This window comes from Sinocyclocheilus anshuiensis, unplaced genomic scaffold (genome assembly GCF_001515605.1).
Source record: "Sinocyclocheilus anshuiensis isolate Anshui unplaced genomic scaffold, SAMN03320099.WGS_v1.1 scaffold308, whole genome shotgun sequence".
Taxonomy (NCBI): domain Eukaryota; kingdom Metazoa; phylum Chordata; class Actinopteri; order Cypriniformes; family Cyprinidae; genus Sinocyclocheilus; species Sinocyclocheilus anshuiensis.
The window spans coordinates 115170-142142 of NW_015558619.1; the positions used below are offsets into that span (position 1 = coordinate 115170).

At 37.2% G+C, this 26973-nt stretch overlaps 3 protein-coding genes across 4 annotated transcripts in view; 2 read left to right on the forward strand and 1 right to left on the reverse strand.

Annotated features, from left to right (window-relative positions):
* Window positions 1-1197: 1197 nt before the first annotated feature.
* Window positions 1198-12966, forward strand: LOC107680504 (WAS/WASL-interacting protein family member 2-like). 2 transcript variants are annotated; one of them, XM_016476398.1, is made up of 8 exons: window positions 1198-1534; window positions 4975-5105; window positions 5803-5935; window positions 6024-6146; window positions 8259-8882; window positions 9795-10013; window positions 11604-11705; window positions 11794-12966. In XM_016476398.1, exons 2-8 carry the CDS (start codon window positions 5046-5048, stop codon window positions 11832-11834), a joined length of 1302 nt encoding a protein of 433 aa, XP_016331884.1. In that variant the 5' UTR covers window positions 1198-1534; window positions 4975-5045; the 3' UTR covers window positions 11835-12966. The 2 variants fall into 2 exon arrangements, with proteins under 2 accessions (XP_016331884.1, XP_016331883.1); XM_016476397.1 differs by having other exon boundaries at window positions 11788-12965.
* A 1242-nt stretch (window positions 12967-14208) lies between these two features.
* Window positions 14209-19030, forward strand: LOC107680478 (cell division control protein 6 homolog). The gene is made up of 12 exons (XM_016476362.1): window positions 14209-14328; window positions 14987-15253; window positions 15367-15636; window positions 15765-15964; window positions 16562-16716; window positions 16851-16957; window positions 17068-17207; window positions 17280-17380; window positions 17465-17535; window positions 17743-17915; window positions 18038-18178; window positions 18317-19030. The coding sequence occupies exons 2-12, from the start codon at window positions 15013-15015 to the stop codon at window positions 18404-18406; spliced, it is 1689 nt and encodes a 562-aa protein (XP_016331848.1). The 5' UTR covers window positions 14209-14328; window positions 14987-15012; the 3' UTR covers window positions 18407-19030.
* Window positions 19031-19608: 578 nt separating this feature from the next.
* jupa (junction plakoglobin a) overlaps window positions 19609-26973 on the reverse strand; it is a 29039-nt gene continuing 21674 nt past the window's right edge. Inside the window, exons 6-16 of the mRNA XM_016476445.1 lie at window positions 25866-26067; window positions 25573-25717; window positions 24917-25020; window positions 24343-24681; window positions 23121-23273; window positions 22399-22518; window positions 22119-22269; window positions 21759-21880; window positions 20900-20939; window positions 20615-20763; window positions 19609-20509 (exon numbers count right to left, since the gene is read on the reverse strand). Coding sequence (XP_016331931.1) covers window positions 20618-20763; window positions 20900-20939; window positions 21759-21880; window positions 22119-22269; window positions 22399-22518; window positions 23121-23273; window positions 24343-24681; window positions 24917-25020; window positions 25573-25717; window positions 25866-26067 — 1522 coding nt within the window. The 3' untranslated portion in view covers window positions 19609-20509; window positions 20615-20617. The remainder of the gene's footprint in view (window positions 20510-20614; window positions 20764-20899; window positions 20940-21758; window positions 21881-22118; window positions 22270-22398; window positions 22519-23120; window positions 23274-24342; window positions 24682-24916; window positions 25021-25572; window positions 25718-25865; window positions 26068-26973) is intronic.

The following is a 26973-nucleotide window of genomic DNA, read 5'->3' on the forward strand; positions in this document are numbered from 1 at the left end:
TTTTGAAAACTTTAAAAAACCTTGCTATAAAGAGTATTTGCTCATTCTGACAAAATCTGCATATACACTCTTAAAAATAAAGGTGCTTCACGATGCCATAGAAGAACCTTTTTTTTCTAAATGGTTCCATAAAGAACCTTTGACATCTGCAGAACCTTTCTGTTTCACAAAAGGTTCTTTGTGGCAAAAGAAGGTTCTTCAGATTATAAAAAGGTAAGAAAGAGATGGTTCTTTAAAGAACCGTTGACTGAATGGTTCTTTGTGGAACCAAAAATGGTTCTTCTATGGCATCGCTGTGAAGAACCTTTTGAAGCACCTTTGGTATTCAAAAGGATATGAAGCAGTGTTGGTATTCTTTATAAACATTCTAGCCCATGAAAATTGACCATAAAATTAGGCTATTATTTGACATGAAAATTTTCACACTTAAAATATAGCAAATTAGAGCAAAGAAATGTATGATTAAACATTTCCCATGGACTTATTTGCATTCTAAATTGTGATTGGTCTTGTGTCTGTCATCTAGTTGCAGACTGAACACATTTGGCACTGTACAGATTCTTGTGTGCTGCTGACTTGTCTGTTTTTGGAGGTGTGGCCTGGAGGGTGGAGCTTCATCAGGTGTTGTGATTGTGGGCATATGTGTTGGAACCCCAGGGTCATGTTAGTCCTGTTTTCTCTCTACTTCACTGTACATCATTTACCTGAGATACCAATGGATAATTCTAACTTATATAAGTGATGTTAAAAATACTTGTAGGCTAAAGTCATGGAAATTAACTGGTCAAAAAGCGTTAAAACTCTGAAACTCAAGTATGTAGCCTATAGGCTTGGGTCTAAATGAGCGAAACCGTTTTAAAATTCACGTTTCAAAAGCAAATCGACTTATAGACCTTTTGTTGTTCAAAATTACTTGTTGAAAATATGATTAGTTTGACTTTATGGTTAATTTGACAAATTATTAGAAACAGTTATTAGAAATAGGCTACCATAAAGTTCCTGCAGTCACCAGTGTCGTGAAATAAATAAATAAAACAACGAGGTTAGTGACAATAAACTACCGTTGAGTTTTGGCAGATGCTACAATTTGATTACCACTGCAGCGTGACGCTAAAAGGTTAGCCGTTGCAGGTCTTGCTTTCCGGGTGCAATCGGATTTTTTCGGCCTCGTGCCTCCGTTTTGTACCGACTCGGTTATTTCCGGGATTTCGTAGAACTGGGTTCGCTAAAACCCAGTGGTCCACCGCTGGAAGAGTACCGCCCTCAAACACTGGGCAGCAATGTTAATAGCAACAAGACATCCGGTTTTGTGAATCGTTGCCTTTCGTGCTTTCGTTTCACGCTGTGAACTGTTGGGAATAAGTTTACAGAGTTGGCAATAATCAGCCATTATGACAGCGGACCAATGTAAGCTTTCTTACGACTAGTTACCAGTTTTCGGTGGTCAGTCAGACAGCGGGTCATCGGCGAAAGAGCAGCTGGTTACTGCTCAACATTAATGTTGTTTGGGACAGGATCTCACGTCGACCGACAGGTAAGCTTTGCTAACGTCTTAACAGCCGGAATTATCAAGTTGACCTATTTGTTATTTAACTTACCGTTCTTATTACGCTTTTAATGAATACACAAGTGACTTTGTGCACATATACTGTTTCACTGGGGTTGTTTTTATTAATTAGCGAGTCGTTTAGACCGGTTTTGTGAACCGATTCACTACAAAGATCCGACTCAAAAGAACAATTCGGTTACGAATCACCATCATTTGCGTTGTTCACAACATCGTTATTTCAAAAGTTTTGGGTTTACCTAATCCATACCTGTACGTGCTTGAACCTGAATTACATTTCACGACTCTTCAGGGTCTTGTATGGCATGACAGGTATGGTCACTTAGTCTGTGTGTACTGCTCAAGTATTTGTTGACTCAGTTAGGCATGATCATGTTAAGCAACACATAGACAACACGTTATTTTAACAAACTGGTTTGGCTTCTTCCATTATTAATTTCCTTCGTTTTGCTGTAAAATTACTGTCAGCGAAACGAGATTTAATTCTATGTACACATTGGTCTGATATGGCAGCGGTTTATGATACTTACCATTAATCGTATGCTCCAAATGTGGTCTGTATTATGCTTTTAGAGACAAAATCTTTTAGAGGGCCAAACTAAAGGATACCTTGTGAGGTCTTACAATGATTGCTTTAAGTGTAGCAGTTTATTGAAGCTTTAGACAAAATATAAAAAAAGTTTGCATATGTGTTTTACAGTATGTTTAGTATCATATCTGGTAAATCAAACTTGTATGACCATAAAAGCTTGATGCATCAGATATGATACATATAGTATGACATTGGAGAATATGAAGTGTACAATTGATGAGGAAAATAGAGCAATTTTATTTAGAGACTCACACTGAGCAAATATTTGGTGCAGTTACTGATATTTATATTATGATGATATTTATTTATTACAGTAGACTACTTACATAAAATGCTTATAAATATTAGTTGTCACTCCATATCTTCTAATAATATGTCTTGTTAAGATGATATTTAAATGTTTTGTTTTATGATCAAAACTTTGTAGTTTTAATTATGGGGGACAAAACATGTAATACAACGTTATATAATAATGATTTAGAGATGTACAAATAAACTTTTCCCAAAAGCCTGATGTATTGTATTTGATACTTATATTTTAACCTGATTTTGGATCTTATGTTTACTTGATTGGATGTTTTTAGAATTAGCCTATACTAAAAGGCCTTTTACTTGCTAAAAAAGTATAAACTATCAATCAGACAACAGAAGGCATGTAGAAGATTGTGTGCAACAGCATTTTCAGCAAAGTTTTGATCATGTGGGTAATGTAGACGGTTTAGAAATTCAAGTTTCAAATATGATACTAGGCTTTATAAACACTTCTGGTCATAAGACATTTACAACTGCCAAGCAAAAATGTACATAAGACATCAAGTCTGAACTTTCCTGTTGATAACTGTGTAAAATACATCAACTACTTTTTTTCCTAGACTTGTCAGTGGCAAAAGTACATTTTCCCAATTAATAATTTTTGACACCAGGCATTGTTTTTGTGGTCTTGATGTGAATCTTGGGTTCCAGATCAGTTGTAGCCGGCTGTCAGTTTAAGTGCAGAATCTTTAAAGACTAAACTCCTACTTCCTTACATTTTTCACATGTGCTTTAATGCGTACCACAAACAGATTCTTGCAACAGTTGGGTGTAATAAACAAGGCCCTAGTCAGATTTGGTAAGGCTGATTAAAGCAGAGATAGTTGTTTGCCTGTTATGCGGCAATGTGAGGAATGCCAGGTTTGTAGTGCATTCAATACTGTTAAAAGTCATAATTTTCTCACTGTCAAGTTGTTCAAAATCTTTATGGATTTCTTTCTTTGGCTGAACAGCACAGAAGATATTTTGAATAATGTTGTTTTCACCACAGTGGAAATCAATGCAGACCATCAACTGTTCAGTTACCAACATTCTTCAAAATATCTTCTTTTATGTTCAGTATAAGAAGCTCACAAAGACCTCCAGGAACAACTGGAGGGGGAGTAAATTATGACAGAAATGTCTTTTTTTCCATTGTGTTTCCATTGAGATTTGTATGGAATCCCATTTCCGCCACTGAATAAAAAATAAAAAAAAGGTTATTGTGACTTTTTATCTCACAATTCTGACTTTTTTCACAGAATTGCGAGATATAAAGTCAGAATTGCGAGATATAAACTCACAATTCTGACTTTTTTTCTTAGAATTGCATGATATTATAAACTCACAATTGCGAGTCATAAAGTCATAATTGTGAGATAAAAACTTGCAATTCTGACTTTTTTTCTTAGAATTGCATGATATTATAAACTCACAATTGCGAGTCATAAAGTCATAATTGTGAGATAAAAACTTGCAATTCTGACTTTTTTTCTTAGAATTGCATGATATTATAAACTCACAATTGCGAGTTATAAAGTCAGAATTGCGAGATATAGCCTAAACTCGCAATTCTGAGAAAAAAAGTCAGAATTGTGTTTATATCTCGCAGTTCTGACTTTATTTCTCCGAATTGCAACTTTATGTCTCGCAGTTGCGAGTTTATATCACGCAATTATGACTTTTTAACTCGCAATTGCGAGTTTGTATCACGGAATTATGAGGAAAAAAAGTCAGAATTGTGAGATAAAAAGTCACAATGACCTTTTTTATTTTTTATTCAGTGGCGGAAACGGGCCATAGATTTGTTTGCCTCTAAAGGTCACTAGGTTTAAAAGTGGGTTGATGAGTTTCTGTGTCAGAGGTGGGTTTATTTCTTTATTGTAGTGTCCATGTGCTCACGATCACAAATAGATTTCGGGAAACAAATCATATGCTATATTTGTTTTAGAGGTTTGTGTGGTGCCTTTGCAGTTTTATTTATTAGATATGTTCATACACAAAGCCATGATTAAATAGAGCAGCAACAGGCGTTTCGATTACAGCATATAATAGCTTGAATGTAATGAAGATGAGCCATTCAGGTCACAAGCATACTGGTTTTATACACGTTTTGCCGTGCTTCACCCATTTTAACGCTCTCTCAAATCCATTAGTCGTTGTGCAGCGGCAGATCCTGCTTAGTGACATTCCAGTTAATGCTGCTGAAGTTTTGTATCACTACACTTCGTCTGTGGACATGTGAGCGAGCACTTTTGCCTGAACTGGTAGGGAAGCGTTTTGGAAGCAAGGAAGTTTAACCTGTCAGTGGAAAAAAAGAAAGAGGAATAGGGTTTTTTTTGTTTGAGTATTTCTGAAACATTACTATGTGGAGCTTGCTGTCTGCTGTTGTGTAGTTCCTGGAAGAGTCAGGTAGTTTGGGAGGTACTGACGCCACATTGATGACGTTAATCACTAATATGTCACTATGATGAGTCATTGTTTTTAAAGGATTGTTTTAGGCTGTAATTCTTCCACCTTGCAGAGTTTTTGTGGGAACCTCAGACCAAGCGCTGAAGATTGAGGTGACTGTCGACGTCTTCCGTATTTGCCAAGATGCCTATTCCTCCTCCTCCCCCTCCACCTGGACCTCCACCACCCCCCAGCTTTAGCCAGGTCAGTGTAAAGCAAAGAGCGGGTAGAATGTGTTTCACCTCACTGCAGCAATTTATCCTCCCTGTTGCTTCCTTAGTTCTTAGTTCAACTCCCTTTATGTTTTTTTTTTGTCAATGACAAAATTAAAAAAGGAAATTATTTAAACATTCTAGATTAAAGCACACGTGCCAAGATCTTAAAAAAAAATTGTATTCAAGTAGGTCTCATATAGCTTTAAGAACTTTGTTTTCAAATATTTACACATTTTTATCAAATTATTTTTCAAAGTAGTTTTTCGACCAAAAAAGTCAATTATTAATTTAGAAATATAATTTTTTAGTTTATTTCCTAAAATATCATTCATATGATATTTGATATATTTTACAAAAAAAAAAAAAGTGAATAAAATATCATTAGATTTTGGAGTTTGGAGAGTGACACTACTTGTTATAAAAAAAATTATAATAATCTTATAACTTAAGAGACTGACTTTGACAAAAAAAAAAAATAATTTGTTCAAAAAACTTTTGAAAAAAGTTTTTCATATAATTTTCAGTCTTTATGCCCCACAGAAAATATCAAAAGGAATGTTAATTTCAGAAATTCAGAACAAATTTTGTCTTAAAGCGAAATTCAAGTCAATGAAATGCATTTTTAATGTATTTTTAAATAAATGAATAGATCAGGTTTTTTAACATACAAATGTGTTGACTTTCAGGCAAACACCACACCTCCAAAACGAAGTCGAGATGACGCTAAAGGAAGAGGAGCTCTGCTGTCAGACATCTGCAAAGGCACTAAACTGAAGACGACCAGTGGGGTCAATGACAGAAGTGCACCTATCCTCGAAAGTACGTCATCTGTTGTGCACTACCGCTGAAAATACAATGAATTGTTTGACGTGACCCACCTAACCATGCAATGTTTTTTTTTTGGCAGAGACTGGAGGTCGAGGTGGCAGTGGTGGAGGTGGCAGTGGAGGAGGATTTGGAGGTGGTTCTGGGCCAATGGCCATGGGAGGATTGTTCAGTGGAGGAGTGCCTAAGCTACGACCAGTTGGAGGTATGTTTCTCTTTCACAGTGTGCAGTGCAATGGTGATTTTTATTAAGGTTGCACAATAAAAATGACCTTTTCAACTTTTTTAAAAATATTTTTTTATAAGGGATGCACTGAAATTTTGGCTGCCAAAAATTGGAATTTTAGCCGAAAGAGAAAAATGGCAGAAAATATGAGTCAAATACATGTTGTATAATTAAAAAAAAAAAAAATTCAGTTAAATATTAACATCTTTTCGGTCTAATTAGATTGTTTTACTTTAAATAAAAGTGTTTTATTTTTAGGGATGCACCGATACCATTTTTTCAGAACCGATCCAATCCAATCCCAAAAGTTCTGAGTATTGGCCGATACCGATCCGATACCAGCCCAGTTTTTTTTAATCAATGTAGAATTTCTATACTTCTGTGTGTTGACCTGATCATCACTCTTTTGAAAAAAAATTGAAGTAACTTGTGGACGAGTATAGTGACCCATACTCGGAATTTGTGCTCTGCAATTAACCCATCCAAGTGCACACACACAATGTGAACACACACCTGGAGCAGTGGGCAGCCATATTGCATAAGGTGGAAGAGAGTGCTGGTTATTCACTCCCCCCACTGACAATTCCTGCCGGACCTGAGACTCGAACCCGCGACCTTTGGGTTCACGTCCGACTCTAACCATTAGGCCATGACTGCCTCCCCTATGGGAGGGGGGGCTATGGTGCTGTATTTAACACATTTTGTGTGTTAAATACAATCTACTAAATATAGACAATTTCATTTTAAAGAAAAATAACAAATGAAAAAATATATAATCATAATCTATGACAAAAAAATACTATTATAAACTAGGTTAGTGGATAATTTAACAGCAAATTTATTCTAGAAATATGAGTGCACAATTTTATAAAATCTAAACATTTAGTGAAATATGACAAAAATACTATTATAAACTAGGTTAATGAATAATTCAGCAGCAGAAGTTATTCTGGAAAAATCATGAGTGCACAATACTTTGATAAAATCTAAACATTTAGTGAACGTTATTTAGTGAGGAACAAATAAAATTGAATAAGTGTAGGACTAAATCTGGTAAATTATTTGAATTGTTGTAAAATACATTCATGAAAAACAAGTAAATATATTTATATATAAATATATACTATAAAATTAAAATACATTTCTTTTAAATGTATAGCACAGTGATGGAGGCAGCAACATATGATCAATAGGACAGAACAAGAAATGCTATTAATAATGTTTCATTGCGCAAAAGTATTATAATATGAAAGGCTCTATACAGAGAGACACAAAGCGCATATGCGCATCCTGTGCGCAGAATGATGCGCTTGAAGCAAAACGGAGTCACAGCGCAGAGAGGCCTTTATTCACCCCCTAGAGCCATGTGAGGCACATTTTAATATGGGTGGATGCGCTTTATTTGACTACTTTTGGACTGTTGAACATAAACACCCGCCCATGCCATTATAAAGCTTGGAAGAGGTTGGACAATTTTTAATATAACTCCAATTGGATTCGTCTGAAAGAAGAAAGTCATAAACATCTAGGATGCCTTGAGGGTGATTAAAACATGGGCTAATTTTCATTTTTGGGTGAACTAACCTTTTAACGATAACACAGAATAGTATATGCACAATATCGGATTTGGATCGGTCTCGTCTGACCGATACCCGATTCGACAGAAAATTCCAGTATCAGAGCCGATACCGATACTAAGTATCAGATCGGTGCATCCCTAGTTATTTTATTGGCTTGTATTTTTTAATTCAGTAACATTAAGTCAAATTAAAAAGTCTTACTAAATTATTTTCTAAAATAATATATATTTATTAAAAAGCATTTTCAGTTTCAGTTTTTGGCCACGTGCATTCAGAATTTTCGTTTCGGTGTAAGCCCTAATTTTTATTTTCTATGAAGATGCACTACCTCACAAAATCACCATATTAACTCTAGAATGATTAATTCTTTCCAATTATGAAGTCAAATGACCAAAATGTATTTTTTTCATGTTGCTGTATATATTGCAGGAAAAAATATTGCAATGTCACTTTTCTCCCAATATCGTGCAGCCCTAATTATTATCTCAAACTGTTTGATGTGTCCACACAGACAGCTCTGTAGGACGGTCAGCGCTGCGGCCACCTGGCTCTCGCCCTGCGGTCCCTCGTGGCACGAGTCATTTGGAACCGGACGGATCCAGTCGTGGTAATGGAGGCCGCTCCTCACCTCCAGAACAGTCACGAAATCAACGTCCCTCCGTGCCAGACATCTCCAAACCGTCTGCTGCCAGCAGCTCCTCAAAACCCACCAACTCCGCTCCGCCTCCACCCCCGCCATTCAATCGCGGTGGCAACCGCGGGACCTCCTCAGCCCAACAGGTTTCTGGGGCACACAGTCGTGAGAAACCCCTTCCACCACCGCCTGCAAGCAAGGGGCCTCCACCGCCGCCATCTTCTGCTCGGGATGGGCATCCTAGACATCCCCCTCTTTCATCTCGCTCCTCTTCATCCTCCTCCCCTTCCTCAAACGCACCTCCACCTCCTCCTCCTTATCGTCAGCCGACTAATGCTGCAAATGGTGACCCGGCCCCCGAGTTGCCACAGAGGCGAAACTCGCTGAACAAGAGAAGCCATGGCAATGCTAACGTCCGTAGCCAGGCTCCTCCTCCACCCCCTGCCCAGCAGAACAGACGACCCCCGCCGCCATCACGAGATCCAGTGGTGCGCAGCACAGGTAAAACACAAACTGAGAACTCTCTCACTATAGACCTTAGTCAGTTTCTGACAGGAATGAAACAAGGCTGTGAGGCTAGAAGTAAAGTGCGTTCAGTATATTGTACCGATTGTTCGGTTGACGAAATGTCTTTCCGAAAAAAGCTTTAAAAAAACATTATTTTCCACATACTGTACATTATTGTTTCTCCTCTATGCCCCGCCTTTCTGAAACGCGTCGATTTTTACAAAGCTTATCGGTCTGAAAAAGCGAGGTGTGCTCTGATTGGCCAGCTATCCAGTGCGTTGTGATTGGCCGAATACCTCAAGCGTGAGACGGAAAAAGGGAAAGAATGAAAACATTTTTTGAAGCACTGCCAGTGGCATAATCAAAATTCAAACAATAAATAAATCGAAAACTATTAACTTTATTGAGTTAAAGATGTTTAAAGAGAAACAATATATTTTACATGCATACACATATGTGTGTGTGTGTATATATATATATATATATATATATATATATACATACATACATACATATACGTATATATACATACATACATATATAGTGCTTTTTTGACATGTTTTGACTTTCAGCATCTGTTTCCCGCACACAACATAGATAATCTTCAACCTCATCATGACCAAAAATGATGCTACAGTACCAATACTTAAAATTTGTTGCACTGAATTATCAAGAAGCGGTTTGTGGCCAAACTTTACTATGACCGGTTTAATTTATCGCCTGACAACATGACTCCCTGAACAGTATATAGAATTAAATTACCCAATTACCAAAACTGAATTACTTAACAAATAGGTTTCAAATGGAAAAAGAACTAAATGATGAACATTTTTTCATGAACTGTTCCTTGAAATCAAGGGTTTTCAAGTAAATGTAGATCTCATTTAAAATGAAGTGTTCATTCAGCTCCTCAGGTTCCTCCTCCTGCAATTCGTAACGGGGTTCGAGAAACACCACCCCCTCCGCCTCCTTATCGCAGCGGGCCACAAACGTCTTCTGAACCCCCTAGTCGAGGGAAGCCCCCTCCTCTGTCCTCTGCTGGACGTCAGCATTCAGGACATGCACCTCCTCCTCCTCCACCTCTGCGCAATGGACATGCGTCATCTGCCCCCAGGTCCTTTCTTGGTGAGTTCCATCAGTTCAGTTCATTCTTTTAGTTGCTCATTTGTTTGTTTGTGGGAAGTTCCCATAGATCAGAACTTTGATTTCCGAAGTGGATCTGTAGTCTACTGTGCATCAGCACATGAAAATAACCCTGGAGTCAAATGAGCTCTCAGTAATAATTCAAATGCGGCCCACTTATTTCCTCATTACACCCGTCAACAAAGCCTTCTCAGAACGTGGAGATAAGTAGTTCTGAAAAATAAGATCATAATTTTACTCGTGACCTGTTAGTGATCATTAATTTACAAAAAAAAACAGATTTCTTTATGTATTTCATACAGGTTTCTCAAACTCTTGGGGATTTGTGAGGGAACTGCAGAGGGTTCATGCATTACTAAAATGATAAAAATGTCAGATTAAAATAAATAGAGCTGCAAAATTGAAATGATGATATAGTTTAATATGATTATGAAGTCACAAAAGGCTGTATTTTAGTCTGTTGCACTGCGTGTTTCTGAGTTCATTTACACGTGAGCAGCTCATGATCCAGGGTTTTCAGTGTCTCGTGCGGCTGGGTTCACACTCCAAACACAAACGCCATCTCTGAATGTTGCTTAGAATGTGCGTTAGGAAATTGAAATTGCAATATATGACAAAATAATTACAATATATTTTTTGGACCAAATCATACAGGCCTCTACTGTAAATAAATAATTTTAAAACCATCAAAATAAACGTATTTTATTTGTTTACCCGCATACCATGTGACAATAAAGCAAATATCAGAAACCCCTGAACATTCAAATGTGTTGGTAAATTACTGAAATATTAACTTAAAAACCCAGAAAATGTTTTGTCAGAAGGGTTCAGCTGGGGAAATCCTGGGAATCTGTGGGATGGAGATGTAGCTAAAGAAATATCAGCTTTTGGATTGGATTATTTTTCCATCAGAAGAATTGTAATTTTCACCAAACAGTTTTTGCTGCTTTATCTTGTTAATTTCAAAGAACAGCATTTTTTGTAACATAAAATGTCTTTACTGTCACTTTTGGTGAATTGAATACAAGTAATTAATTCTTTACTTGCCCCAAACTTTTAAACAGCTGTTTATCACAGTTTACACAAAATATTAAGCATCACAACTGTTTTCTGTTTGAATAATAATAAATTATCATTTATCATTATAAATAATAATAGATTATCATTTATAATATATTATTACATTTGATCATTTATTTATATAAAGAACAGTTATTTTAAATTATAATTACAGCATTGTTTTTGTTTTTTTACAAATAAATGTAGAGTTAGAGACTTTTTTTTTTTTTGTACACTGTGAATATTGAATGTATTGCTTTGAATTTTTAATGAAACTTTAATCTGCAAAAGACTGGAGTAGATGGATTATAATTATTTTTCCAATTCAATTTCAAATTGATTCATATGATGAACTAGCAAAAATTCTTCCAACCGCCACATGCTAAATTAAATGAATGCGCTCATCTTGACGTGGCAGTTAAACATTATCATATGCAAAGCTACTTGTCCACTAGGTAGTGCATAGAATAGATAATGTTTTCTATTTATAAAATGTTTGATGTCTCTTCTCAGATGATTTTGAGTCCAAGTACGACTTCCACCCTATAGAGGACCTTCCCCCACCTGAAGAATACAGACCCTTCCCGAAGATCTACCCCAGCCAAAGCAACAAGGGTAAAGACCTTACTTTGAACTTTGACCTATCATTTCTCCATAGAGATAAACACATTTCCTCATGTCCTCTTTATCTCTCCGGCTTTAGTGAGAGGTGCTCCTCCACTGCCTCCTGTTGGAGGGAAGTGAACACTGTTCAGGGAAGAGAAGGACCAAGAAGAGATGACACAAACACATAAATATGTACGCATATGCAGTATATATTTACTTGTGTTTGCCACACAAACATTAATTGCACCTACAAATACATCGAATAACGTGACATCTTCCTTAGGGCAACACTATAAAAACCTACATGATCGCTGATCCAAACCACTCCAGAATGCTGTACCTCTATACCTGAAAATACTGTGCAATATTCCTGTGCTGCCTAGAAATGCACCTTTTAATATCGTGTCAGATGACAGCGGCACAGCAATGCGAGAGCAGACAACTCCAGTTCACATGAAGCTAGATGTGTACATTCCATCTGTTTCTTACAGCAACCAAAGTTTTTTATTCAATGAGAAAATGTGCAGCACTTGTGGATTAGCGATGACTATGCATATCAGACACAAAGTCTGTATTTCTCTGGACAATCATGTAATTGTATGTATTTTTATGATTTTTTTCTTTCCAAATCAGTCAGGAATGAGTTAAATTCTGAAAGTCTTTGCTTACACTACAAAGGCCACGAAACAGCCTTGTTTCTTGTTCATTTCACAGTTGTTTTCCTCGTCACACTACAGAGTCAAAAACTATGATAGCCAACATAGAGCTGATAAAAAATAAAAAAAAATAAATCAGTTCCATACTGAATTTAAACTACGTTTTTACTGACCAAATATACACTAAGTGCCATCGAAGACTTGGTCTTGTTGGACAGCTGTGTTTTTTTGAAACCATATACAGATTCTCCTGCTGGGTATCAATGTTTCTGGGACGTTTACACATTGCTTTTCATCATTCGTGTTTTAAACCTAAACTGAATTTCAGGAAATACATTTTAGTAGATTTTGTGCAAAACACTACATGTTTTCTAATGGGCGTGTTTTAATTCTGTGACATTGTATTATATGTTATAAAGTGACCAGGTATGTTAATAATGTTCAGGCACTTCTGGTCATTAATATAGAAGCTATTAATTGGGATTTGGTGACCAATCAGTCTGACTTGTAAATGCCATTTGATCTGTTTCTGAATGTGTTAAAATATGTCAACATAATTCTGAAATAAAAGGTGGGAGTGGGAATTAATGTACTGCTTTATGATAATGGTATAATATAAATGTGTTGATCTTTGTTAATACACATTGCTTTATAATTAGTCTTTTACATTAACACAAAATATTTAGTCACTCCTTGCCATGATTAACTAGTTAGACTGAGGTATAACACTGTCATACTGATGATGCACACACACACACACACACACACACACAAAACAACTCAGGGTTATTGTCTATATAGATTAATCTTGGAAGAAATTTGACTTCAGATTTCTTTAAATGTCACAACAGACAAACAACATTAGAAAACAAATGGATAAAAATATCTAAATCATGAAAAGGGACCTTCTTGTCACCATTTGTAATCATTTTTGAACACCCTTGACATACAATATGAAACGAGATATACTGTGAATGTATTTTTGATAGCTTAGTTGAATAATTTAATAACAGCCAAATCAAACAGAATCATAGTCAAAAAGGCACAGCTGATTACATAATTATACAGGGCCATATTCTTAAAAGAAACGGAATGTAATTTTTCACCAGAAAATCTGAATCACGTCCACAAATCTCCCATTAACAAATACAGAAACTGTTATTATCCAACATAAAATAAATTCACAGACAATGAATAAATTTAAACTCAAATACTCGAAGGAGATGTAAATATAAGATATTATGCATGATTTTTTTAAACAATCAAATTTCAAAATATAACACTATTTCTATTTAACTGCAGAGTAAAAACACTATTATTTCATTTATTTTAAAGATTTTGTAGGACTGCGCATGCGCAGCAGCACACGTTTGGCGCTAGTTTGACGGCGAGGAAGTGAGTGGACGCAGAGAGATCTACAACTTGTGATAATGTAATCATTTTTGAACACCCTTGACATACAATATGAAACGAGATATCCTGTAAATGTATTTTGATAGCTTAGTTGAATAATTTAATAACAGCCAAATCAAACAATCATAGTCAAAAAGGCACAGCTGATTACATAATTATACAGGGCCATATTCTTAAAAGAAACGGAATGTAATTTTTCACCAGAAAATCTGAATCACGTCCACAAATCTCCCATTAACAAATACAGAAACTGTTATTATCCAACATAAAATAAATTCACAGACAATGAATAAATTTAAACTCAAATACTCGAAGGAGATGTAAATATAAGATATTATGCATGATTTTTTTAAACAATCAAATTTCAAAATATAACACTATTTCTATTTAACTGCAGAGTAAAAACACTATTATTTCATTTATTTTAAAGATTTTGTAGGACTGCGCATGCGCAGCAGCACACGTTTGGCGCTAGTTTGACGGCGAGGAAGTGAGTGGACGCAGAGAGATCTACAACTTGTGATAATTACAACGATTATCAACACACATTCAGCTTTAATGAGGTAAGACATTCATTATATTAATTCTATCGTTTTTAAAAGATTGTTGTGTAGTGTTTTTAAATAAGATTAGTTTTATTAAGTGTTGTTGTTATGAACTTGGCGCCAAATGACCCACAGCAGGAGCTGCTCACTTTTAATTTACAGTATTGGTTAGACATACACAAGTGTTTCTGCAACAAATAAAACTATTTATTTTGATAATGGACTTATTTTTGAAGCGCGGTCGTGAAATAAAACGGACAGAAAACATGAATAAAATAAGCAATCACTAAGTGCCTGTAGGTTCAGACGGCCAAAATGGAAAGGACTAAGTTACATAACTTGTGATCTTTGATCTGTGGGATTCTGCACAAAATGGCCACAAATGATTGTCTTTGTTGTAAGACTTGATGATATTATACAACAACCAACCCCCAACAGGTTTTAGGCTAGTATGGCTTTGTTAAAGACTCGCACCTCGGAGTCTATAGGAAAAACTACACTTACTTGCTAAATTCTTGATGGGTTATCTCAGTTTGCTCCTCAAGCTACAGTTTTGATGCTACAGATGTAATTTAATCACATAAGTAGATCTGACACAGAATATATGGCAAACTATTGTGCTTTGAAAGTCATTGATTTGCTGTAAACTAAGTCGTCACTGTGCTTTTCATTTCAGATCTGCTTCCTGGTTTTAAACTAAAAATGCCCAGCACTCGCTCACAGAATCAGCCCACCGTTCAGTTCCCCCGAAGAAAGTCTTCCAGATTGGGTTCTCGACCTAAAAGCTCCTCTGAGAATGCAGTGGACGTCCAGACCACCCCTCTGTCCCCTAGAAAGTCAAATGTGGGAGATCCGCCCGGCGTCTGTCTGTCTCCCAGGAACTCTGTGTTGAAAAACACCTGTTTGTCTGAGAGGCTGCCCTTGAGCCCCCGCAAACGTACAGGTGTGTAAATCATCACCTTTAAAAAACATCACGGCTGCTGGGCTTATAGTAGTGTGGCATGGTTTAAGTCTTTTATTGACGATGCTCTTGGTCTTCCCGTGTTTGTTCTTCAGGTGACGAGAATGGCTGTAACCTCCCGGCCTCTATGCTTGGCTCTCCTCCTAAGCAGCGCTGCGCTCCTCTGGGCTCCCCTCGTAAACTGTCCTTCAATGAGAACACGCCGGTCTTCTCCTCACCTCCACGTCCCACCCCGTCCTCACCCAAAATTCCCCTCTCTCCCATTTCACGTCCATCGCCAAAGCGGCTGCAAGAGACCCCCTGCTCAAACCCGATCCCCCGTACAGAGGGAAAGCTCCCTGTTACTCGACTCTTTCCTGTGAAAAGTATGTTTTGTTCGTTGTCTGTTAGCTCATTTACGTAGATGTATTAAAACCGGTGTCACGCATTGATCAGTTGCTGACATTTAATAAGCAATCTGTATCTGTTGTGGTCTTTTTTTTTTCTTCTGCAGAATTGGGTTATCAGAGTGTAAAGCAGGCTCTTCACACTGCAGTACCTGAACGTCTTCTCTCTCGTGAGGCAGAGAGAGCTGCCATCGTCTCCTTCCTGGAGAACCACGTGGTGGTGGAAAAACCCTCCAGCCTCTATATTTCTGGTGCTCCTGGCACAGGCAAGACCGCCTGTCTGAACTGCATCCTCCAGGAACAAAAGGTGAGCTTAAGAGGAAATATGGGGTCTGAACATCTAAAATCAAACCGCACTACTTTAAAATGCGCTACTGTTTAAAATTGAGGATCCATTAAATTGATGTTTAGAATGTAACAAAATATCTATTTTCTTAAAATGCTGTTCTTGTGAAGTTTCTAATTTACTTCAAAGCATTCCACAACATTTTTAAGCATCACAGCTGTTTTCAGCATTGATAATATAAGTTTCTTGGAACAGCAAATCAGCATATTAGAATGATTTCTGAAGGATCATGTGACACTGAAGACTGGAGTAATGATGCTGAAAATCTAGCTTTGCATCACAAGAAATAAAAAGGTTATTTTAATTATAATAATTTCCAAAATTAATATTTTACTGTATTTACGATCAAATAAATGCAGCTTTTGGTGACCATAAGAGACTTCTTTCAGAAAATGTAAAAAAAAAAAAAAAGTTTATTTCTGACCATAAACTTTTGAATGGTAGTGTACATCAGCCTTTACTTTTAAAAATCTGGCATGCAAAATTGTAACATGAACTTAAAATGAGATAATGCATAAACAACTGTGCTTATGGTCATCTGTCTTCTCTCGTTTCCAGGCTCTGTTGAAAGGTGTTCAGACTGTGGTCATCAACTGTATGAATCTGCGTAGCTCACATGCCATCTTTCCATTGCTGGGAGAGAAACTGGGGGCTCCAAAGGGCAACAGCGAGGCTCGGCTGGAGAAACTTCTGACCAGGTCTGGGCCAACTGTGTAAGTCGGCTCGTGCTAATTTGCATGAACCATTTGTACATATGTACTGTGAGTGAGGTCAGATTTTGTATTCGGAGTCAAACATGTTTTGTTTATTTGATAAGCTCTTACTATGGTGTTTTTGTGTGCAACAGCCTGTTGGTTCTTGATGAGATGGACCAGTTGGACAGCAAGTCTCAGGAGGTTCTCTACACGATCTTTGAGTGGCCTTACCTGCCCAACTCTCGCGTTTGTCTCATTGGTAAAGTAGTCGTGCATTTATCTCCCCAAATTTGTGGACTCAGTTTCTGTGAACACTCTTCTATATAAAGAGGGTCGTTTTGGACTTACCTGTGAACTTTAACCCCTTAGGTATTGCTAATGCATTGGACCTGACGGACCGTATTCTGCCTAGACTGCAGGCCAAACCACACTGCCGACCCAAGCTGCTCAACTTTCCTCCCTACAGTCGTGAGGAGCTTAATGCAATCGTTCAAGACCGGCTCACACAAGTATGCCTACTTCCATGTTTCCTGATATTCGTACTTCTCTCATTCGGAGGTAATAATAGACTGGCGTGTTAGGTGACAGGGGAAGGTGTTTTGGACGCAGCGGCAGTTCAGTTCTGTGCCAGAAAGGTTTCAGCTGTGTCAGGAGATGCCCGCAAAGCGCTCGACATATGCAGGTAAGAGAACCAGTTTCAACTGCTAGAACAAGTGTGATTTGTAGCTTTGTGAGGTTCTCACACATTTGTGTGGCTATGCATCAGGAGGGCCGTGGAGATTGTGGAAGCGACTGACAGGTCTAAAATGGCATCTGAACCTGCAGCCAGCCCTAAAGGTAGGAATTACTGTACCATATTTTCTAGAAAATAAGTTGTACTGGGTCAAAATTGTATTTGAGAGAGTAAAAAAAGCTACATGGGTGTATATATGTCATTTAATATTATTATCATCAGGGTCTCTGCTGGTCTGGACAGTGTCACATTTACCAATGAAACATTATTTAGAAAGAAAGAAATGAGGGATGTCTACTTTCTTGTTGCAGTGTGGCGGGTGAGTGTTCCTCAGGTGGCGCGGGTTTTATCAGAGGTGTATGGCGACCGTATGGCATCCAGCAGCGGGGACGGCGAGAGCTTTCCTTTGCAGCAGAAGCTTCTGGTCTGCTGTCTGCTTCTTATCATCCGTAATGGCAAGAGCAAAGAGGTCCAGTTGGGCAAGGTGAGGCAACATTTGATCGTCTCATGTTTTTAACATTAAACTTGCTTCTAAACCCTGTAACTTGCGTGTTCATGAAGTGAGAAGTCATTCTGGGGCTGATGACCCTGTTTGTGTTTCTGCAGCTGTGTGAAGTGTACAGTAAGCTGTGTAAGCAGAGGCAGGTGGGAGGCGTCGGACAGACCGAGTGTTTGTCTCTCTGCAGTCTGCTGGAGAGCAGAGCAATCTTCACACTCAAAAAGGCCAAGGAGGCTCGACTGACTAAAGTACGAGCAGTTATGAATTCTCAATAGTATAACAGAAAATGTAGTATACTCGAGCCTTAAGATCGTTATTGAATCAGTATCTTAATTCATAACAGCTTTAATGGGAGGTCAAAATGTCTATTGTTTTCTCTTTCCTAGATCTCCCTGAAGATTGAAGAGCGAGACATAGAGAATGCTTTGAAGGATCGAACTCTCCTTGGTAGCATATTAGCAGCTGGTCTGCCATAAATTACATCAGATTTCAGGTCCTTTTTTTTATTTTATTGTTTTATACTAATTTTAATCTTTTTCTCATTTGTCAATATTTTATAATGCTTTAATGTGAAAGTCTTGTTTAAAATGAGATGTGCTATTTCAAAGAGTGATGATTTGATCCAAAAGGGTTGATTTCTCCATTATGTTTGTCAAACATTTGGCCTGCCTTTTTAAGTGTAAGGTTGTCTTTTTTATTTTTATTTTTTATAAATGTATTCTTAAATAGGCATAAATTCTTCTTTGTTTCAAAACAGAAGACTTTGCCTTCTATTTTATTTTGTACATCACCTTTTAATGGTTTTGGGGGATGTACACTTTTAATAAAGCAGAATGTACAGAATGTAAGTTTGCTTCTGAGTTACTCGTTAAAATATCTCTAAAAATCAAACATATTTTTAAAATATGGCACAATTTAAAACAAGCCAGCCAAAGTTTTCCACTTCCCTATTGTATTAAAGTAGGTGTATTAAATCTGCTTGTTACTGCTAAAAGTTTCACTTGTATATTGACCAACAATTTGGCTTTACATAAACCACAAGCCAAAAATAAAGGCCATCTTAAATGTAGATGGGTTGGTTTCTTCTTAGGAAAATATTTGGAGAAATTTAGCCTTACATCACTTGCTCGCCAGTGAATGGGTGCCGTCAGAATGAGCGCTGATAAAAACATCACAATAATCCACACCACTCCAGTCCATCAATTAATGTCTTGAGAAGTAAACGGCTGTGTGTTTGTAATGAACAAATCCATCAAGGTGTATTAACTTTAAACCATCACTTCTGGTTGATACACAAGTCCATAATAACGCTTCCTCCAGTGAAAAAGTTTCACTTGTAAACAACACTTGATCAGTGTATGTTTCTCTTTTCGACTTTATCACTTTTTACTGATGAACTTGGAATTGTGTGGATTGTGGTGTTCTTCGCATTATCTGCTCTCATTCTGACGGCACCCATTCACTGCAGTGGATCCATTGGTGAGAAAGTGATGTAATGCTACATTTTTTTCCAAATCAGTTCCAACAAAGGAACAATTTTCATTTTTAGGTGAACTATTTCTTTATTGTATTTTTTGTTTTTATTAAACCAAATGAAGAAAAATGACTCCGAAGACCTTTAAACACTTCAACCATTTCAACACCCTAGTACTTGTCAAAATGAGGCTAGTCACAAAGCATTAGTTAACATGATTTTATTTCATTTTTTTGGATAAAGTGTGAAGTAAAAACGCTACAAAGAATCCCTTTGTTCTGCTTGCCTCCTAAGAGGAGTTAGTATTCGAACAAATGTGAAGCTAGTTTTTATAACTCGAGGTTTAATTGTTTGGTTAAACATTAGTCCCTTTGCAATCAGCACAGCATTTATCACGCAAATAAAAAGATCTCCATACACATTGCAATGCAAAACAAACAAAATCAGTATTTCCTTGTCTATACATTAAGACAATTTTAGCAAAACAAATATTTGGAGTGAAAAAAACAAGTGGGAAAAGGTTAACATGTAAAAACTCCAGTATTCGACAGTCTCAGCAAAGGAGGAAACATGGAGATGCACTGTATTGAGTTCTAAGCGCTGTAGGAAATCAACATGCCAGACATTTCCACTCACAAAAGCTGATCAGCTGTCTAAAACCACTGTGAACGAAGCTATAAAGCTGACCTCGGGTCAGTTATTGTGAGATCACAAGTCTAAATCATTGATCGCATTTTCTAAAATCTTACAACTATAAAAAGCAATGTGATTATCATTATAAAATATTATAATAAAATCTCTTTGGCATAGTTAACCAGTCCTCTTACCAACAATGTATTAATGCACCCATAAGAAACACTAAAATATAACATTTTCTACAAAAAGACGTGTAAATTGCATCATGCTGTCATCCTTTTATAAAGGCAGGTTAAAGTTGTGCTCGATTCTGCCTCTCCCAGCACAGTGAGAATTGCATATATTATAGCAGTGTCAGTGTGTGTTTGCTGAGAAATGGACCACAGGCATCCAGCGATGGAAAAAAAACTCTGCCAGGAGTGTCTGTCTCTTGTATTTTTCATAACCCTCTTTCAGTGGCATCATCGGGCTGTAAAATAAATACACAACACTCCGTTTAATGCAGACTTTAGCACACACGGCCAATCCTATTTGAGTATTTGAATGACAGCTAGTGTATTCGAGCAGTACTAACCTGTTAGTAATCATGGTAGGCTCTGGCTATGGAGTTGTAACCCATGCCTGGCACAAAATCCTCTGGCATTTCTTGATCTAGTGGCATACTGTCCATATGCATGCCATCGCTGTATCCTTGATATGCCACGGGGCCGTATCCATCGAGCTCTGTACGAGACAACACTGCAAAAAGTTAGCTATCTGCGTAATGTTATTACCATATAGTCGTTAGAGACATAACTGCCAGTCATGGAAATAATTAGCTGCCAAATCATGGTGAGAGAGAGAGAGACGATATACTAACCATCCTCTGGAAGGCCAGGTTCCATCATGGGGTTGTGTGCCTAAAATGCAACAAGGAAATCGTCAAGAAACCTTGCGCTCTATGTACATATTTATCTCATTTGTTGGGATTTATGTCAATGCACTGCCAACTTTAAAGTCAGCTTTACAGTCAACATAGAAATCAAACATGACATTTTAATGTGTAATAGACACCTAACATACTGAGCCTAAACCAAATCAAATGAGCCTAAAATTCTAAATAAGAAGCCTAATTAGGGACAGTAAAGATCCATTTTCACACCTACACACACATATATATATATATATATATATATATATATATATATATATATATATGTGTGTTTACAATAATAGTATATTGAACCAACAACAATTAAAAAACAAAAACAAGCAAAAATATATCGTAGGGCTGCACGATTATGACAAAAATCATAATTGTCGATTATTCCCTTGAAATTGTAATTGCGATTATTAATTACGATTATCACTGTGAGTTTGTATCATGCAATTCTAAGAAAAAAAACTGGTATGGTTTATATCTCGCAATTCTGACTTCATTTCTCACAAGTTTATATCTCACAATTGTGAGATAAAAAGTCGCAATTACCTTTTTAATTTTTTTTATTCAGTGGAGGATACGGGCTTCCATAGAAATATCCCCCGTTTCCTTATAAAAATATCTTTAGAAAAAAAAAAGACGATTTTTTTAGGATCAGATATAATAAAATGTCTGAATTAGTTTTTCTTGTCAAATATGTCACATTATGGAGATAAAATGGGTTGCGAATGCAATTTCATGTGCAATGTGTTCAAATAACACAGTAAATAACCTCCACACCACCAGAGGGCAAACTCACCATCTCCCAAGCAGCAGGGTCATGTTTGAAGAGCGAGTGCGTGAGCTCCACCGACACTCGTTTCTTATAGTCTGGGTTTTTGTCCTCAGAAATTCTGAAGAGAACAGCAGCAGCATAGGTGGCTGGAAGAAAGAAAGCACCCTTGTTACGTGCTTAAGTCCAAATTATACATCACAGTGTTGACGTGAATGTGTAGCTTTTTTATACATTTGATGGAACACATGCACACTAGACAGTGTTATGCTTGTCCAGTGTCTACGCCAAGAAATATCTGGCTATGCGAGTACAGTATTCATATGGTGATGCTGATGTATTCAATCAAATCTTTTTGGCATATTTGGATGCTTCTCTCTCACTCACCGATCCCTTCGTTGCTGGAGTGGAGGAGCTCCATGAGAGGAGCACTGGCTCCTTCCGAATCAATGATCTCAGCCGACTGTTTGTCGAGAGCCAGTTCACACAGAACTCCAGCTGCCACACGCTTGACGTTATCCAGTGGAGAATACAACAGCTGCAGCGACAGAAAACAGATGTCTATTATACACTGACCGTGTCAGATGGAGGGCAAAGACTGTACAATCCCGCTCCCATACATATGCATAAAAACGCCCACAACACAGTGGAAAGATGTAAGAGTTACCTGAACAAACAGAGGAATGGTGTCCATGCTGGCGATGGTGACTTTGTTAACAGGATCTCTGGCCATGATTTGCAGAGCACCAGTGCAGCCCTCCACAATCTCCTCCATTCTCACTCCATCCTGAGAGAGAGAGAGAGAGAGAGAGAGAGAAAAGGACATTTCATTAATTCAGTGACAAAATAGCAGTCTGTACGTTGTATTCTGTGTGTAAGATTGGGAATTGTAGAGAATCGAACAATTCTTGTTTTGATTCCTCTCAATGGTTTTAGTTACTTCACAATTCTATTAATGATTTGTTTAGCACTTTTAAGGAATAATAGTATTATTATTTAAGAAACATAACAAAAAGTGTATCTTGAACTACATATAATCATATGAACAACTAGTCAGTATATATACTGATTGAAAGTATATATAAATATATACCGATTCAAACCTCATTCAGAGGTTGGTGAAAGCTGCACTACAAAGAACCAACTCAAAGAGTCCTTTGGACTACACTGTTGTCATATGTTGTTGATTCACTAAAAAAAGAACCGAATCATTAGAGTCATTCGTTCTGGAACTGCACTACACTGGTTGCACTACAGGTTATTGATTCACTAAAAACAACTGACTCGTTAGAGTAATACATTTTGATTCACCAAAAAGAAGGGTCATTCGTTCAGGAATTGTACTATGGTTTTTGTTCTACATGTTTTTGACAGGTGAGGAATTCATACCTGGTATGTTTGTTGAGCAGATGAACCGTGTTTCTGTGCATCTTGATGAGCTTTCGTAAGCAAAGTGACCAGTTTGGGAATGGCTTCGGCATCTCTCAAAGGAGCCTGATTGGCTGGACACAGCGCCAGGTTACGGATCAGACCAACCACAGCCTGTGATGAAGACAAACTCGGGGTCAGCAATGGTTATACTGCACAACAGGAGAACTACTAACTGAGACAGAGACCGCCTATGATATATCTATCATCCTGGGCCTTGCAAATTTAAGCAGTGGCCCTGTTACAAAATGAATAAACCTAGAAAATTACATGTTTTTGCACTCTGTGGATTATTAAAAGCGGTTTTACTCTACATATGGACCCTTCACGTAGGTCTCCAAAACAGTTAAACTGTTTTTTACTTTGCGTAATGCTTCACCCACACCAATAGGTGTCAGTATAAAGTCCAAAACCATTGTATAGCAAAATAAAAATAAATGTAAAAATCAAATAAAAAAAATTATTATCTTAATTTTTATGATAAAATACTATTTTTTTTTTCTAAAAAGTTTTACAAATGAATAAAAGGTTGTTAAAAAGGATACGTTTTTTCTTGGGTAGTTTACAAACCAACCGATTGCTCACTAATGGCGCTTTTCCACTGCATGGTACGACTCGGCTCGGCATGGTTTGCGTTTCCACTGCAGTTTAGTATCGCTTTAGTGTGGGCGGGATTATTCACATGTCGTTATAGTTGCGCCACCTCTACTACCACGACTCCTAAAAAAACGTTTTCATTCCGCGTCGCCCCATCAAGCTTTTGCTGGATCCGCTCCTCTGCTATCAACGAGAGGAACGTCTGTACTTCCAAAAACTTTTTGGTTGTTAAAAAAAGGTGCGCTTGTTCAAAACAGTTGCGTTCGATCCTTCGCTGGCTGTGCTGATTTAAATCTAGCGGTTCTTTTGTGTTTGTGTCGCAAGTTCAGTGACACAGGTAGTGACGATTCTCTCCGGCCAATCAGTGATCAGCAGAGTTTACACGTCACGTTTTGGTAACAGTACGGTTCACTTGGAACCTCAACCGAGGTGGTACTAAAAAAAGTACCAGGTACTGTACCCAGTGGAAAACCCCCAAAAAGTGAACCGTACTGAGCCGTACCGTGCCGTACCATGCAGTGGAAAAGCACCATAAGGCACTAATTTGTCAGTTTTGTCTGTTTTGTCTGTTTTTTTTTTCACTTACCTTTACGACTGGCCAGTAGTAGGGCTGATTGAGCAATTTGACGATAGCCGGGATGCCGTAATGCATTCGAACGGCATTCTGTGCGATCTCGGCCTCCGGGTGCCGGCTGGTCAGGTGACGCAGGGCGCAGACGGCTGGCTCGATCACGTCTTGTTTTGAAGCGGCCCTCAGGATGGTGTGAATCAGAGCCTCCACGCCGTTGCTCTGGGTCACCTGTGTTTTGTTGCGTGTGTTGTTGCAGGTGAGGTTGGACAGGATGCCTGTGGCGCAGGTGAGCATGTTGATGTCATCAGAGGACAGCAGGCCGTCCAGCACTTGGAGCAGATTTTCCATTCCGTCCTGCAGGGGGCGAGAGAGCGAGCATGTGTTGGCCTGACATATTATACATGCAAAGAATTTCCTGTTTTTTTTTTTTATTGCTCAAAAACCAAGAACAGTACACAAAAAAACAATACAACCATCAATACAAAACAAACAAACAATAACAACACAAAATAAAGTAAAAACAAATAAAGAAGAAGAAGAAAAAGTGTCTGCGTGAAAGACAGATGGTGTTAGATGTGTATAAACTGACCTGTTTGGTTGCAGCATCTGACAAGTTTCTCAAGGTCCACAGGCAGTTTTGCGTCAGACGCTGACTAGAGCCGCTCAGATGCTTACCAATAGCTTGCATTCCACCTGAGAGAGAGAAATTGTTAGATACACTTGTGATTAGCAGTGTTATTATAGTTAACTAAAACCATAAAAAAGTAAATAAAATAAATTTCAACAAAAAAAAATATTAAAAAACAAATATTTTAAATGTATTTAATGTATATATTTAAATATTTATTTAAAAAAAACATGTAATTAATAAAATACTTAAAACTTTATATTGCCAAAGGAATATTTCTCATTTTAATTTAGTTTACCTTGGAGTACCGAAATTACAAAATCAAAACTGAAATAAAAAAAAGTAAACCGTGTTATAAAAAATGACAAACACATCAAAAATTAAAATTAAAATGGAAAATACAATATATATACAATTAATTATTTAGCCTTTTTTGTTGCCCACCCTGCAAAAAACATAAGTTTGATTGAAAGCCACAAAATTTCAGCTCTCACTGATGTCTATAGTGGATTAGTATAATTAAAAGTACGTGTGATGGAAGCCTTAGCAAGCACAACTAATTAAACACACTAATTACTATATTTAGAAGAAGAGTTCAGTTTTCCAATTTGACTTACCGGCATCTACAATAGCGGGTTTGTTACTAGGACAGACTGAGAGCACTTTGAGCACACGGCTAGTGGTCCAGAGCAGCTTCTCATAGTTGTAGGTCCTCATGATGTTCACTAGACCCTCAGGGCCACCGTTAGCCAGGATAATGAGCTGAGAGACAATCACACTGATGTTAACACGACACACCATCACATTTCAATGAAAACTCTACACATTTGAACAAAGAACAAGAACACAAGAAACAGGAAATCAACAACTAATACATTTATTTGTAATTTGAAAATATAATAACAAGCACCTTGCTCTCCTGGTTGCCATAGGAAAGCAGCTGTAGGCAGTCTGTGGTGATGGCTAGAAACTTGTGGTTGCTTTTCTTCAGCAGGGGAACCATCCTCTGCAGACCGTCAGCCAGACGCACTGCCATCTTGGCTCCCTCCTGATGCAGAAGCAGATTGTGCAGGGTGGTGATGGCATAGAAAAGAACCGAATCCATCGGAGAGCTACAAAAGAAATGGGTTGGATGTTCAGATCAAGTGCAGATCAAGTGATTTATTGCTAATTTCCTAATAAATTAAGAATATCCTAATAATGTAAAAAAAACCATTGATGCACACATTTGCAATAAATCAAAAATATAATTTTTATCATCTTTCTAAATCATTTATTTATTTCAAGTAATAGCTTATCAAAAACAATTGTCATCATTTAATCCTTTTTTTGCAGCTTACTGAAGTATAAATGAAATCTCCATTTACTTCCAAATCAAGTGCTGGAGTAATTTCCTAATAATTAGGAACATCTATGTTTCAAATAATGTAAATAAAGCACTGAAGCACACATTGGCAATGAAATGCATCGAATCAAATAAGAGAAATCTGTTGTTATGAGCAATAAATTCATAAATTAATATAGCTTTAATTTAGGGTGACAAATACGACATGGAAGTCTTATGAATCGAGTTTTTATTTAATTTTTTTTAAAGTAATAGTTTACCCCATTTTGTCATTATGTTGTTTAAATGAGATTTCCTTTTTTATTTCATCAATAAAATGCAAAAGGAAATCTTAGGCAGAACATCTGAGCTTGGTATTAAAGAGTTTTTGACTGCTTTTTTTGCAGCTTACTGAAACATAAATCCCTGTCTAATTTCAAATCAAGTGCTATTAATAATTTCCTAATAATTAGGAATATCTATGTTTCAAATAATGTAAATAAAACACTAAATCACACATTTGCAATGAAAGGCTTGCAATCAAATGAAAGAAACATGTTGTTATGTGCAATAAGTGCATAAATTAACACAGCTTTAGTTTAGGGTGAAACATATACGACGTATGTGACCCTGGACCACAAAACCAGTCTTAAGTCGCTGGGGTATATTTTTAGCAATAGCCAAAAAAAACATT

Coding starts and splice junctions, on each gene's coding strand:
- LOC107680504 (XM_016476397.1), top strand. CDS start 5,046: ATGCCTATTCCTCCTCCTCCCCCTCCACCTGGACCTCCACCACCCCCC. Junction 5,106..5,802: donor CACCCCCCAGCTTTAGCCAG/GTCAGTGTAAAG, acceptor GTTGACTTTCAG/GCAAACACCACACCTCCAAA. Junction 5,936..6,023: donor AAGTGCACCTATCCTCGAAA/GTACGTCATCTG, acceptor TTTTTTTGGCAG/AGACTGGAGGTCGAGGTGGC.
- LOC107680478 (XM_016476362.1), top strand. CDS start 15,013: ATGCCCAGCACTCGCTCACAGAATCAGCCCACCGTTCAGTTCCCCCGA. Junction 15,637..15,764: donor TCGACTCTTTCCTGTGAAAA/GTATGTTTTGTT, acceptor TTTCTTCTGCAG/AATTGGGTTATCAGAGTGTA. Junction 17,208..17,279: donor TTCAAGACCGGCTCACACAA/GTATGCCTACTT, acceptor CTGGCGTGTTAG/GTGACAGGGGAAGGTGTTTT.